This window comes from Nelumbo lutea, chromosome 1 (genome assembly GCF_056320005.1).
Source record: "Nelumbo lutea isolate HS-2025 chromosome 1, American lotus-T2T, whole genome shotgun sequence".
NCBI lineage: Eukaryota > Viridiplantae > Streptophyta > Magnoliopsida > Proteales > Nelumbonaceae > Nelumbo > Nelumbo lutea.
Genome location: NC_142684.1, coordinates 1,938,736 through 1,952,907, shown reverse-complemented (window position 1 = coordinate 1,952,907; position 14,172 = coordinate 1,938,736). Strand labels below are relative to the sequence as shown.

The 14,172-nt window shown below is 36.5% G+C and overlaps 1 protein-coding gene across 4 annotated transcripts; it reads right to left on the bottom strand.

Moving 5' to 3' along the window:
• Window positions 1-5,750: 5,750 nt before the first annotated feature.
• Window positions 5,751-13,635, bottom strand: LOC148873182 (putative protein phosphatase 2C 33). 4 transcript variants are annotated; one of them, XM_088964407.1, is made up of 6 exons: window positions 13,063-13,613; window positions 11,931-12,951; window positions 10,678-11,067; window positions 10,477-10,594; window positions 8,127-8,350; window positions 5,751-6,606 (listed from the first exon to the last, which is right to left on the bottom strand). In XM_088964407.1, exons 2-6 carry the CDS (start codon window positions 12,174-12,176, stop codon window positions 6,151-6,153), a joined length of 1,434 nt encoding a protein of 477 aa, XP_088820533.1. In that variant the 5' UTR covers window positions 12,177-12,951; window positions 13,063-13,613; the 3' UTR covers window positions 5,751-6,150. The 4 variants fall into 4 exon arrangements, with proteins under 4 accessions (XP_088820533.1, XP_088820535.1, XP_088820532.1 ...); XM_088964409.1 differs by having other exon boundaries at window positions 10,678-11,475; window positions 13,063-13,572; XM_088964406.1 differs by having other exon boundaries at window positions 11,931-13,635.
• Between the last annotated feature and the right edge of the window lie 537 nt (window positions 13,636-14,172).

Here is a 14,172-nt window from a genome sequence, read left to right as displayed (position 1 = left end):
CGGGAATGCCTAATGTTAAATTTTGGGTTTTGAACACAAGAAGAAATTAGGCTGTAATTTTTTTTATTATACTTGAGGCTGTTGATGTGATATTGTATTATTCAATTAATAGAGTAACGACCCCTCCCCTATAGGGTGTTAGACATTGATTAATACCAAAAAAAAAATTTAAAAAGAATATAAATACAGATGTATAATACAAATGCATACAAAATACAAGGTTTTACACTATAGATATTTGTATTTGTACTCCTTCCAAACTGAGAACATTTTAGAGGTTGAGTACGTTTCATTCTATAAGAGATCAGCCAGTTTCTCGACAAGCTAAAACAAACAACAATTGAATAAACCAGTAAATATGTTTTTTTAATTGTTAAAAGAAATTACAACATAACATTTAAAACAATGTTTTGTTCAAAAAGTTTGTGTGTTTTGCTGTAATTAGGCTTCATTTGTTTGTAGTGCAAATCTGAATTGGCTATAATTTTGTACCTGGTTCAGTTTTGCATTTTTTTAACTATGGTTGGCACTCCTATTTGATAATTTTGTATTTTTCATCTCATTTCTATTAACTAGAAGTGCAAATTAACAATATTCTATTTCACTTCTTACAAACAAATATGACAAAGGCAAATATGAAGCAAAAGTTACCTGAATTTATATTCAGCCTGATGCTGCTTGATCTGAGGTAGTTCTTGAACCAAACTCATAGTCAGATAATCTTGCCAACTGAGACGAGCCAAGGTGGAAGGACGAAGCCGCGCTCCAAGATCTGAAACCAAGAAATCGGTCAAAGGCCCGAGGAGTTATCCTCGGGTAGGTATTCCAATGCTCAAGTTAGTCAAGAAAAGTGGACGATCAGGCCGAGTAGTTAGAGAACGGTGCTGGTCCGAGTAGAGTAACAGTATGGAAGTAGAAAGTTGGATCCCTTACCTTGAGTGGGAGGTACCTTTTTTATATCCGAAGATCTGTGTTCTGGTCAAATGAGGCTTCCGGGGTTGTCGGGATGAGGTTGCATGCCGAGGTTTTCGGGATAAGACCTAATCCCCAATGGAGTTGTCCTCATCCGTATGACGTTCTCTTCTCTTAGCCGCGCTTATCCATATGACGTGGTGCCAACGTGGCCGAGGTGATAAGGTGACCGCAAAGGTGACACGTGTCACCTGGGGCCAACTCAACCATAACCGAAACATAGTCTATTTGCACTCTCATGCATTTGATAAAAGTGCAAACTCAAATATGTTTAGTGTAGATACAAATTACTTAGGGTTCATAAAAAGGCAAAGTTTGTTTAGTTTTGCATTGATAAATTTTGTATTCTAATCAAATTTATTTGGTTGTAATGGGAACAAATACAAACAAAGATTGGAATCTAGATTTTTTATATTGCCCAACTTTAAGTGCAAAGTTTGCATCCGTTTTTTTGAAGCAGCAGAATTTGCACCTATTTTTGTACAAAAATGTATTCTTGCAAAATACCTGTAAAACTGAACCAGGTGCAAATTCGTTTCAATCCGGCATTTGCACTCTTACCCATGGTTTTTAAAACCAAACTGATCAGGTGTCTGGTTACCGGTTCGAACTGTCCGACCGTTCAATCCAAACGGTTGGCCCGTTCTAACAAAAAATAAATAAATAATTTTAAGAAATTGAAAAACAGTCAAAACCGTTCAAACGGTTTGAACGATTAACCGGTCGGTTCAGCGGTTTGCTGACCAAAATTATCCATTTTGGGAAAAAAACAGAACCAGTCAAATGACCGGTTCCCGATTTTTCGGTCCGGTCCAATTTTGAAAACCATGCTCTTACTAAATACAGGCTAAAGATCTAAAGGCTCAATTTGAAAAAGTACAAATACATACAAAATACAAGATTTTATACTCTACGTATTTATATTTGTACTCATTCCAAATTGAGCCAAAGTAAATGCAAATTTTACAACATGGTGGTAAGATTTGCATTCAGTAATCCTGGACACTCCGACTCATTACTTGCCCCATTTTACAAAGGAATAATCTGGCTGCATATCAACCTTAATCCTATGAATCAAAACAAATATCTCAAGTTGTTCATAGAAAAATATCAAAGTGTTCCAAGTCAAATGCATCAAATTTCTTAGACAAATATTCTATTTTGAGCTGGACAATTATGAAATTATAGGAGACAGCTCACAAGCAATTGCTTGTAATTTGAACAAAGCATGAATCATGCCACATAAACAATTGAAAAAGTAATTTATTTTTCTTCATTTTCAATTGGGTTTGATTTCGCTTTTTTTGGGTCATTTTGAAATCATGACTTGTTCTCAGCTTTAACATTATTAATTTAGCTTTGAAGGCAATTCATCATATTTTAAATTACAAAATTATAAGATACCTCACAGCTACAGGATTACAAAATTATAATGGTTGCCTCACAATTCAATAGATTCGTCACTTTAAACAAAATGTCAACCACATCACAAAAATAATTTTTCAAATTGATCATTTTTTAATCTTATGTCTTCAACTAAATATATATCTCTGCTTTTTTTTGGGTCTTCTTCAAGTCATGACTTGTTTTCAGCTTTAACTGATTTTATTTAATTTGAGGCAATGCATCACAATCACATTTACAAAATTATATGATACACCTCACAATCACACAACTACAAAATTATAATGCACACCTCACAATTCATAAAATCTGTTACTTTAAGCAAAATATACATCATAAAAATAATCATTAAATATAAATTTTTAATATAAGTTGGGTTTCTTTCAATACTTTTGTCTTCAACTGCAAGATATTCCATTGAATCTCCTATTCTGGATCACAAGGAGAATGATAGATTTTGACTAAACTTGTGAAATAACATTTTTTAAAGAAAAAAAAATCAGCATGAAATAGGGTTGCTACTCTTATATGGCTATCTATTAATTGCTTAATGAAATTTTCAATTGATGCTTTTATAAGTAATGGTTGTCACATCCAAATTCCAGAAACAGATTAATGGCGTATCAGATGGGTTGGCTTTGCGTATTACAATGTTACAGTGTTTACTGTAGGGAATAAGAGATGATGTTGGATGTTATCAGAATATTTTGACCACAATATTCATGCATTGAACCACTTGAGTTTGAAGAAAGATGATTTTATAATGTGATAATTTAGGCATACCCCATTTCTGAGAAATGGGAACCCTCAATCAATAGTCAAAGACTGTATTCTACAAACACAAAATGCCCTTGATTAATTTTGTTAATTATCATAAATGGAGGACCTTTTGGTTGTTTCACAAACCATTGTTAAGAGTTGAATATGGGGTGATTCTAAATTCAGCCCCCATTTTGTAGAGCTGCCTATTTTTGACTATTGCCCTGTTTTGAGCGATTCTGGTATTAACCAGTGAATCAAGATTTTTAACTAAAGAAAATAAATAGCAGATAGTTCAAAATCAGTGGGCCGGTATACAAATATACTAAGCTCATTTTCAAGTATCATGTGCACGCATTTGATGAGGAAAGGGAGAAAAAACGGAAGTTTTAAGTAAATATGTTTGGCATCGAAGTTACATATACAGCACTGTTTTCTGAGAAAATGAAGAAAATGGTGCTGCTGATGTATGAGTTGGAAGCATAGTTTTTTGAGAAAATTGTATTTTTTTTTCTATTTGGAAATGTTGCTGCCATGACAGTTCTTGGAACAACAACAACACTTTCTGTTTAGTACTAGTGCTTCATATCTGTCTTCAGCACTGGTACCCATTATAGGAAGTCCACACCATGTCCTCGTTGGTAGCAACGAGCTGCAATCTAAAAAAATGTCAAATTCAGCATTGCTCCAAACCACGCCTTCTCAATTTTCAAGACATGGCTTGGAGCACTGTTTTTTATGAAAAAACGGTTTCAAACATATTGGCATTTCCTGAAGCATCATTTTTTCCGACGTGGCATTGATGTGTCATCATTTTCTGGAGCAATGGCATCGATGCCAAACAGACGCTAAGATTGCAAGTAACAAGAAAACATACAACGAAAAGGGTTAAATTCATTTGGACCTATATGCTATATGGTCAATGCAATTGTCTGGGTTGAACGGGTTGACAATTCAACCACCCAGATCAGTGGGTCATTTACCAAATTAACAATTTTTGGCAAAAGACCAGGTCAGGGGTGAAACAGAACCGGTTGTCTGAATGGTTTTTCTGGTCCTACCATCTGGATTAACAATAGCTCAAAAACCATGGTTGATATAGTATTTTATAAAAATCGACTCAGAAGCTGACCTGTTTTTTTACTTCTAAGTGGCAGGTCAGCGGTTTAACCATCTGGGTCGAATGTATTGATTCGTGTGCTACCCACAAGTTTTTCCCACATCCCTAACCATAGAGCATCACCATCATGTATTGGGAACATCTCCCTATGAATAACAAGGGAGATATTCCCAATGCGCAGCTGTAATGTCTCGTCGGTGGAGATGTGGGAACAGCTCATGGGTAGCAGATCCACGCCCCAATTCAATCACCCGGGTCAGTGGGATGCTGACCAATTCAATGAGTTTCAACAAAACTTCGGGTTTAAGGTTAACCCGGACCGGAATTATTATTGGATCTGCTATCGAAATTTCAATAAATTCAACCCAACCCAAATTCTATACTACATACAACAGTACAATGACAGAGCAGCTGATTTAACAAGCTACCTTCAACGTCATATGAAGAAACTTTGGCTTGTATAGTCATACCTGATCTAGGTTTTAAACATCAATATACCAAATGTAACTACGCAATTTTTTATCTACCCAAAAAAAAATGTAACTAACATAATGCATTTATGTTATCATCCCTGTAGCATAATCTTCCATCTTTTTTTTTTCTCTATTTCATTGAGTAAGCCAAAATGGAACTTCACTGATAAGTAATCATCATGATGGGAAGGGATTTTATAATTTAGAAGCAACCTACTTTTCTTTCCATTTTGGAGAGGTATATATTCTTTGTAGCCACTTTTAGAGCTGGGTGGAGAACATGTATAAGAGAATGAGGCACCAGAAATTGCATCGGAGAATGAAGAGGGGATAACGTATCAGAGAATGAAAGGGAAGGGGAAGGGGAAGGGGTTGTCTGCTAAGAGAAGAGCTTGGAGATGGTGGTTGATTCCAAAAAATTAATATTGGAATTTAAAAAATTCTATACATCACGTCGACCAGATTGTAATGGAAGGTTAACAGATGCTTCCAGCAGAGAGGATTTAATCAATTGTCAAAACAAAACTAGGAAATACATTTTTTAAGTCAATTTCCTAAAATCTTAGGGGGCATTTAAAAGATTTACATTTTACTACTAATTATTATCTTTTTCTAAAGCATTTTTAGGATACTTATGGATGTAGTGTTTGTTTGAAACTTTGAACGAAAATACTTTTATCGGCGGCTAGAATTCCTCTTAATAGAATCCTCCTACAGCTACGGAATTTGCAGTTGTCTTCAACTACCACCACCGGCGTCATTATCATCAGCTACCCACCAATTGACACCATGCGCCAGCATAGTTTTGTCCGACCCCACTTAACGTAAACTTCATGCTGTTTCATTCAGTGACCATGCTGAGCAGGGTAACCACAATTTCAATTTCCATATCTCACATCAATTATTGTGGTTCAACTTCAACATAAGCAGGAAATATCAAAAGGTCTGCCCTGTGTTAAGTGTGTTTGTCCGTTCGTCTGTTTGAGAGAGAGAGAGAGAGAGACTGAAAGGGGGCCACGGTATCATAAAATCATTAACATAATGGTAAAACCAACAATTCGCACTAACTAGAGAAGGAAAGGGGAAAAGAAAAAATGGAGAGTTGGATTTCACAAAAATTCCAATTCAACCCACAGTAGAGAGAAAACGGATTACCCAGACACGCTAATAAAGCCCGGCCCACCTCTCCATAATCTGACCCATCACAAACAAATAACGAACGCCCCCTACATACCAATTTCTTTCTTCTTTTCAGTTGAAGACAAAAAAAATAAATACTCCCATAAATTGAGAAAAAATAATGAAGATTATAATGATAGAGCAAATATTATTAATATAATTGAAAGAAAACCACAGCCAACTTAACCCCTTCTCTTCCCCTCGTCACTTTCAGGTCTTCCCGATTTCCGGTGGCCTCCTCTCTTATTCTCCAGGAACAAACCTCGGCAGTGTCACCAGTGTATTCACGCGTGAGACACCTTCAAGCGCAGACCATTCCTCTAGTAGTTGTGTATCCTCTGTTGCCTCCATTAAACCACCTTCCTCCTCCCCTTCCTCTGGTAGGATCTCAGCGCAGGTTTTCACTGTTCCTGATCGATCCAGCCTAGTTGGGGATGACGGCTTGTGGTTCTCATTGCCATCATCATGTTGGTCCAACGAGGACGGCTGCTCTTTAGTTTTTAGATAGGCAGTGGCTGAACTGCTTGATTCATTGTCAAGGAAGAGACAGACTACTGCACAATCATCAATCTTGGACGTTGGATATTTGAATCTCCATGCTCGAACTGCTGATTCCACCAAGGTTCGAGCTGCTGAGGACCGTGCTGAAGCCGAAGCTACTATTTCTACTACTTCCTTGTTTGAGAGTACATCCCAAACCTGGCCAAAGAAAGGAACCATGCAAATTATACATTTAAAGTGTGATCACCCAATCAAACCTGATCATTCCAACACACATACATTTAGACTACTAGTTTTCATGTTCAACAGTGATTAAATTGATGCCTTTAACTGAATGAATGGTTTGGTGTTGATAGAATTTCACAATGGACTGATGTGCAGGATATGAACTTGCACTGTAACAATACTCCACAAGTGACCAGAATAGCAAGTGAATACATCTAAAATTTACATTTTTAGTCTTAAAATATAAAAGCAATTCAGAGAGGGATGGTTCGATTTATTTCTTGGGCAGTTTCACTTTTACAACATGGGAGTTAGAATCAGACATGTTTAAGAATCTAACTATGCAAGATGAGGAAAAATGGATTCACTAACACATTTATGGAAAAGCATATACTATTAAAATAGTTCTTACATTTTGAATTCTAACATTGTATATACTTCCGGAAAAAGGGTCTAAAATGTTGCCTCATGTACATATAAGCTGTTCATTTATGTCAAACAAGCTAGGAGAAGGGAAATGTTCCGTAGAAGTATCCCTCAAGAATATGTAGAGTGTTGGAATCTGGAGCATGGCTGACACAAACATGATGTACATTTAGGACAGTCCATGCAACATTCCTTTGGTTTACCTAAGAAAAGGGGGAAGGCTTAGGAAAAAGTAATCTCAGTGTGAAAGCCCCATATGGAAGCACTTGTCAAATTGAATTTTGATGGCCATCTTTGCGGGCCTAGTAGAAGAATCTACTAGAGCTGAATTGTTTGAGGTACTACAGGGAATACAGATTGCAAATGAGATGAATTTGGAAAATGTGGTAATAGAAGGTGATCCTAAAGTGGTGGTGAGATGGTTGAAAGAGCTGGAATCTGTAATTTGGGGCTACCTAATTGAGATGAAGAAATTTAAATGGTTGATAAGAATCATGAATTTGAAAATACAATTGGTGAGGAGGACATCCAATGCTTTCATTGATACTCTCTAAGCAAGGGGTGAATAGGGAACAATTGTATTGGGCACGGTTGTAATTGATGTAATTGTTTTTTCACTATGATGGGAGAGGTCACACCTCACACCTCGCACCTCTCTGGAATGCTTGTACTGATGTCCACTTGTAATGCCGTTACTCACTGATTTAAGAAAAACATAGTCCATGCAACATTGTTCATAGGTTACTATGTATGAATGGCAATTCAAAGAGAGTTATTCTGCTTAATGGACATTAGTCTCAAAGATGGAATTCAAGCTTTTGTTTCAAATTCTCAACTTAAAACACCACCACAGTTAAAAGTCCCACAACTTAAAACACCTCACAACTCTCTTAAAAATATGTAATACAATTTTGTCCATTAGTAACTTCTTTCTTAATTTCTAGTTTAAGGTGGCACTTTTTCAAGAATGTCTAGTGAAAGATTAAAAAATTGTGAATTTTTTTTCTAGTACTTGAGTCAAAAACAGTAAGGAATAAGAAATCAATTATTTCGGTGTATCTTCTTACCCCATCTGTAGCCAGAACTATAAACTCATCCTTCTCAGTGAGATGTCGATAAAAAATCTCAGGTACAGATATCAGACCAAAATCCTTGAGGCAGAAATCCCCAAAAGCTCGTGCCATTGCTAACCCAGGGGAATCATAATTTGGCAGCCAGACTCGAGCAACCTCAGGCTCATCCCTAAGGGCAAATACCCTCCCTTTACATTTCCGGATCCTCTCTGCTTCCCCTATAAGGAATATAAGAAAAAATAGTTAACACATTCTCTTTTCATAAGTCCAAATCCATTTAATTACTTACATGGCTCTAGTGATGAATATAAGCATAGCAAGAATACCAATGGAAACATGCCTAAAATAATAGCTCATACTTTTGCATTTATGAAAAGCCTAATTTTATCAAACATCTCAATAATTTATTACTTATCTATTCTAACAATAAAAATTTATATCAACATGGTTAAATATATTGTATTGTTAAATGCTAACAAAAGTGAGAAAGGATTTGGCCTTGATAACAAATGATAATAACATTAACTACACAAATGTTTGTCTTACACTGGCAGTCCCAAGCCCAGATAAAGAATGGTTGCATCAGGTTGGAAGCTGGCATCAAAACTTAGCCAAACTTTTATCAACATGGTTCCTAAGCTGTCTTTTCATGCAAATGAATAGAATGAAATGGCAAAACAGGATTCATGCAGTTGATCCCATATGGTTGGAACAAGGGTTGGTGCTAGGTTCTGGCTGGCCGAATTTCATTACTTACTTTTGCTTTAAAATAAAATGTTTTCATTTCCTAGATTTTGGGATTAGTCAGTTAGGGTTAATCATCTTTAGCATTAGAACATTTATGGGGCAAAGTTATGATGCTTTAGGAGTACTATACTTAAAGTTACACTGAAAAAATCTTAGGATTAGCCTTTAAACTTTAAGATTGTTGATGCACATACATGCATAAATGCATACATACAATATTTACATTTCTATGCAAATATGAATACACATGTGGGTTTTGGGTCAGTCAGTTAGCCCAAGGCCTCAACCCTAACCCAACCCCAAGTTAAGTCAGGTTCATATTTTTCAACCAAACCCAACATAACCCAACTTTTTCAGGTGCAGTGAGGACTAACCCAGCCAAAGTTGCAGCATTAGCTGGCTTACATAAAAAATGCATCTGTCTAGGTGACAAGGCATCCTCCTAGGCCACAAAAATCACATAGCAGGAGCTATATTGTATAATATTATTACAGCATAGATACATATTATTGCTATATTTGTTAATAATTATATTTTTATGCTTTCTTTAAAGGTTTTACCATTAAATCTTCTCTCCCTCCAAACCCTAGCCTGAATGCCAAGGTTTACATAAAAAGGCGTCAGTCTAGGTGACTAGGCACTAGGCCGCAAAAATCACATAGCAGGAGCTATATTGTATAATATTATTACAGCATGGCTAAATTTTTTTATTCAGTAAAAGTTGGGGTGCAACACGAGTACTTGAACAGGAGGTCACAGCATGGCTAAATATTATTGTTATATTTGTGAATACATATTATTTTTTATCCTCCCTCCACCCTACCTCTGAATAAATATATTTTTATCCTCTTGTAATTTTTTCATTTTCGTTATTGTCTTCTCTTAAAAATTGTGTATTAGTATAAAATTATAGCCTTCTATAGTTGATAATAATTAACCTAGAATTTAGTTTGCCTTTGTAAAATTCTATCACATAGGTGACTAGGCACTCCACTATCACCTAAAATCAACTAGATGCATTGACAAGTATGGCTTGATTTATAATGGACATCATCCCATTATCCTTTTATGGTCCTCATCAATTAGCGTTCGTCACATAAAATATCTTTTAAAATGTTAAACTTAATCCTGATATCCCACAATGAAGGGGAATAACTGGTTAGAAACAATATTGAAGTTTAAGAAGTGACTAAAGGAGAAATATTGATATTTGACATTATACTTTCAACATGAAGAAATTTTGTATTCATAAAATAGAAAAACATGTAAATGGAATTCCATAGTGGCTCCTTTAAATGCTTGAAATTGCCTTTTTGTCTCCGATTTTGATCCAAATTTTCAGTTTGAATTCTTACTTTAGAGAGCATTTGGTTTTAAAATGGCATTATAGAAGTGGCATAAGCAACACAGAACTGCAAAATGCACTTGGTATTCTTTTTTTTTTTTTTTTTTTGGTGTTGGCTAAGACTCAATCTTGAAGAATCTTAACCTGATTAAGGAAGTTACCTAGTTATTATCTTCAGCATACAAAGGCAGTTAGAACTTTGGGTAATAATAAAACAGATATAGTTCCAAATTAAATAGGATAGAGATGTACTTGGCAGATTTGGTTTGAGATCCACGGTCAACTGAACTGCAATAAGAGAGTTCTCCTGATTTCTTGTACCCAATACAGCTCTAGAATCTCCAACATTTCCAATGACAAGATCTTGACCCTGTAATGAACAATGAAGGCATTGAGAATATTGTAAGAATAGTCATTAAAATTTATTAGGATCAGGATTGTGATGCATATTACCTGCTTGACCAATGTGACGGCGGTTGTGCCACTGCAGAAACAATCAATATTTGGGTGAAGTCTCAGTTCCTTGTCCATAACTTTGAAAGCTTTCAGGAATGACTCTTTCAAGGTATGATAGATTTCTGGGTGCTTCTCTTTTTCTTCAAGATCCACAGATACCCTAGATTCACCACCTGTATGCATATAGGCATTTTCTTCAGAGCTCATACTTCCCATGATGCTGCTGCTGATTTCTCTATACCCATCTTCGCTACCTCTGGTTACTTCCCAGTGGGCACTTAGCTTCAAAGGAAGAGAATCCCTCACTCTTCTTGCAACCATGTGACCATTGGGACCATGGCCATCAAAAACACCACAGAAAACAGTGTCTGTTCGTGAACCAAAATTCTGGACATACAGATGAATTCTTTTAGGAATATATTTAATATGGAATTTAAATTTCCTGTCTAGCTTGCACATGCTAGTTATATTAGGAAACTAAGAAACTAGATGATGTGCTAGAAGAGAAGTTGGATATTCTCCATAAACAAGGAAGCAAAGGGTAGAACTAATTTCCATATGATCAAATGCATCATTGACAGATTCATCCACTACAACATTGGCAAAAATAAATGCACTGGGAAATATACTCTGTTTCAACTTTATAAATATATACATATTTTTCTTTTTTACACTAAAGGAGTATTGATATCAAGTGAAATAATAGGGCTAAAGTAACATAACTCACTAACTGAGGCTGATTGCAACACACAAAAACAACAAAATCAACTCCATCTTTCCAAAGGAAAGAGTGACCTGATCATCAAAACAGTTGAACAGATTAACTTGGACTAGTGGTAGCATAATTAGAGAAAAACCTTGCATCATAAGATGAAGGAAGAGAACCAGAATTTTAAATTGGAAATAATATTCTAATGCCAAGCGAATGCATAACTGTACAAGAAAAGTAAAAAAGAAAATATGAAATTAACAACAAGAAAGAGATGAAGTGTTAGAACAGATGGGAAATAAAATCCAAATATAGAGATTAGAGAGTAATTAAAATTACAAGTTGATATACATGAAAAAGTACAGTATCTGGGCATCAACCCAAATCCAAATAAAGCATTATTAATTGAGTGAATATTCTTCCATGTTCCAATTAAAAAGGAAATAAATCCAAACATACAGCATGATCACGGACCATATAAAGTAGAAAATTGGTTCCAACAAAATGATAGCATAGCATATTGAGAATCTAAGATTCGTACCTCCCATACAATCATGGCATCTTGATTAGTCCCTTTCTTCCCTTGTTGGGTAAACAGTGAAGCAACTTCGCTACCTCCATTCAGGAACATTCTCCCAGGAATCCTATGCAGCTGCTCTTCCCTCCTCGAGTCAAAGGAAGAACTCCGCATCCCAGGCTTTTTCCGCATATTCTTCCTCTTCTTAGGAGTGGATGTCGGAGAAGAAGGGAGCGAGCTCCCCCCATCCAATGATAAGCAGGACCCCATCCTGAGGGCCCTGATTATATTCAGTAAGCACTCCAGACCAGCGTAACACCCACAGCCTCTATTTTCAATTGAAGGCTCCGTTAGAAATAAATCGGATTTCCCCTTTCTGCTTTCAACTCCTTGATCGTGTGCAAAGCCACAAACCAGATGATTCACCTTTCGAATCTCAGCAAGGCAAAACTGTCACTAATCTGATCCAATCGGAAGAACTTCAACGCCCTGAGAAAAGACGAAATTTCTACTAAAAATCCTGAAAGGCCGGATTTTTTGTGGGATGCCCCTCAACTGGCTTAAAGTGCAAAGCCTGAAATCCTTGATGCCTCTTTTATATTTATCTTCCCAACAATTACTAATGGTTGAAAAGGTACGGCTAAAAAGTAGACGGTAGAAGACGATACAATACCCGAGAAGTAATTCCAACACGATCAAGGTACTGTAGAACGAAAACGAACTCCAATATCCACAGCAACTCCCTTTTTCTTACTGATTCAATCACAAACGCAATATCCCAACAACACCAATTATATTGTCTGCGGCATAGAGATCAATATACGAAGTTTACGATCCCTTTGCATGCACACTGAACGCAAAAACAATTTCTCTTCCTTGATCTCAAACTTATCCCTAACCTTTCCCCTTATTGAAACAATCTAGATTCAATAGCTTCCGCCAGAACAAGAGATCAAACCACAAACAGAGCCCAAAGACAGAGAACTTTCCCCGATCTTGTAACTGACCTTCTTCTTTCTTTAAGAGATCGAGCGCAACTTCATTGCTAAACGAAGAAAAAACTTACCGAAATTAGCCAATACTACTGACAAAAAAGCAGAAAAAAGGAAATCCCGAATCCTTAGGAAGAAGATGTGCTCGCAGATCAGCAACCTACCATCCGGGCCAGATCGAATTCAATGAAAGTAATCCGTCCGAAAACAAAGTACCCCCATGCAGAGATAGCACAGTTATATCGAATCCACTAAAAGTTAGAAGAAACCGCGCTAGATCACTCGAGTAGGACGTGATATCTCTTCAGAGCGATCAAAGAGAAGACATTATTAAACCAGAAGACCAACTCGATGAAATCCTCTTGTCTGCAAATCACCCACCCCGTTCGTCGCTTTCAGCTCGAAACAAGAACCGACGAGACGAATAAACCAATCGATCAATAGCTCTCGTCGTACAAATTGACACGAATAAAAACAATAATAAAAGCAAGGCAAAGACGGGTCAAACAGAGAGAGAAACCCTAAAACTCTGAACGAAGATCAAGAGAAGGTAGGAATAAGCAGTAGCAGCCATTGACGAGATCTCTGAACAAAACAAGAGAACTTCTCTTTCCAGCTTCTCGATGCTTGACCCGATCGAGATTCCAATTCCAATTCCATGGCGTCTGTTTCTCGTCTTCTCTAAATTTTTATTTCTTTTTTATTTAATTTTCATTCATCTTTCTTATATTTTTCCAATTTTCTTTATTTTTCCTAAAATCTTATCCGAAAACCACGAACTGTAGATTTGGCGGGACTGATTCATTAGTTATTTATATTCTTCTTATTTTACCCTCACTATCCTAAGTAATTAACTTAATGCCATTACCTTCCCTCTCTTTTGAGAGACTAACCTAACGGTAATCCACATGACGAAACATCGAACTTGCAAATCAGAACCGTATACTCTCACTAAATCTGGTCTTTGTGCCACTCATCAACGGTTCTGATTTTCGGTAATTAATCTGTCAAACTGGAATAGTTGGTTGGATTAGGATGAGAGTTTGTTGGATTTACGAGTTTGCCCTATTGGCTTTGGATAAGAAGAAAGCATCTGATTGACAGACACGGCGTTCTCTAGTTGTTTAATTGGGTCCCACACGAAGAATCAACATTGAACAGCGTGGCACCCACCGGCCATCAGACATGTTCCGACTTCCGAGATTAATTTAATATGGTGTCTCGGGTTTACCGGATAATATGTGAAGACACGTCTCTGTTGCAAGCAATTTTTG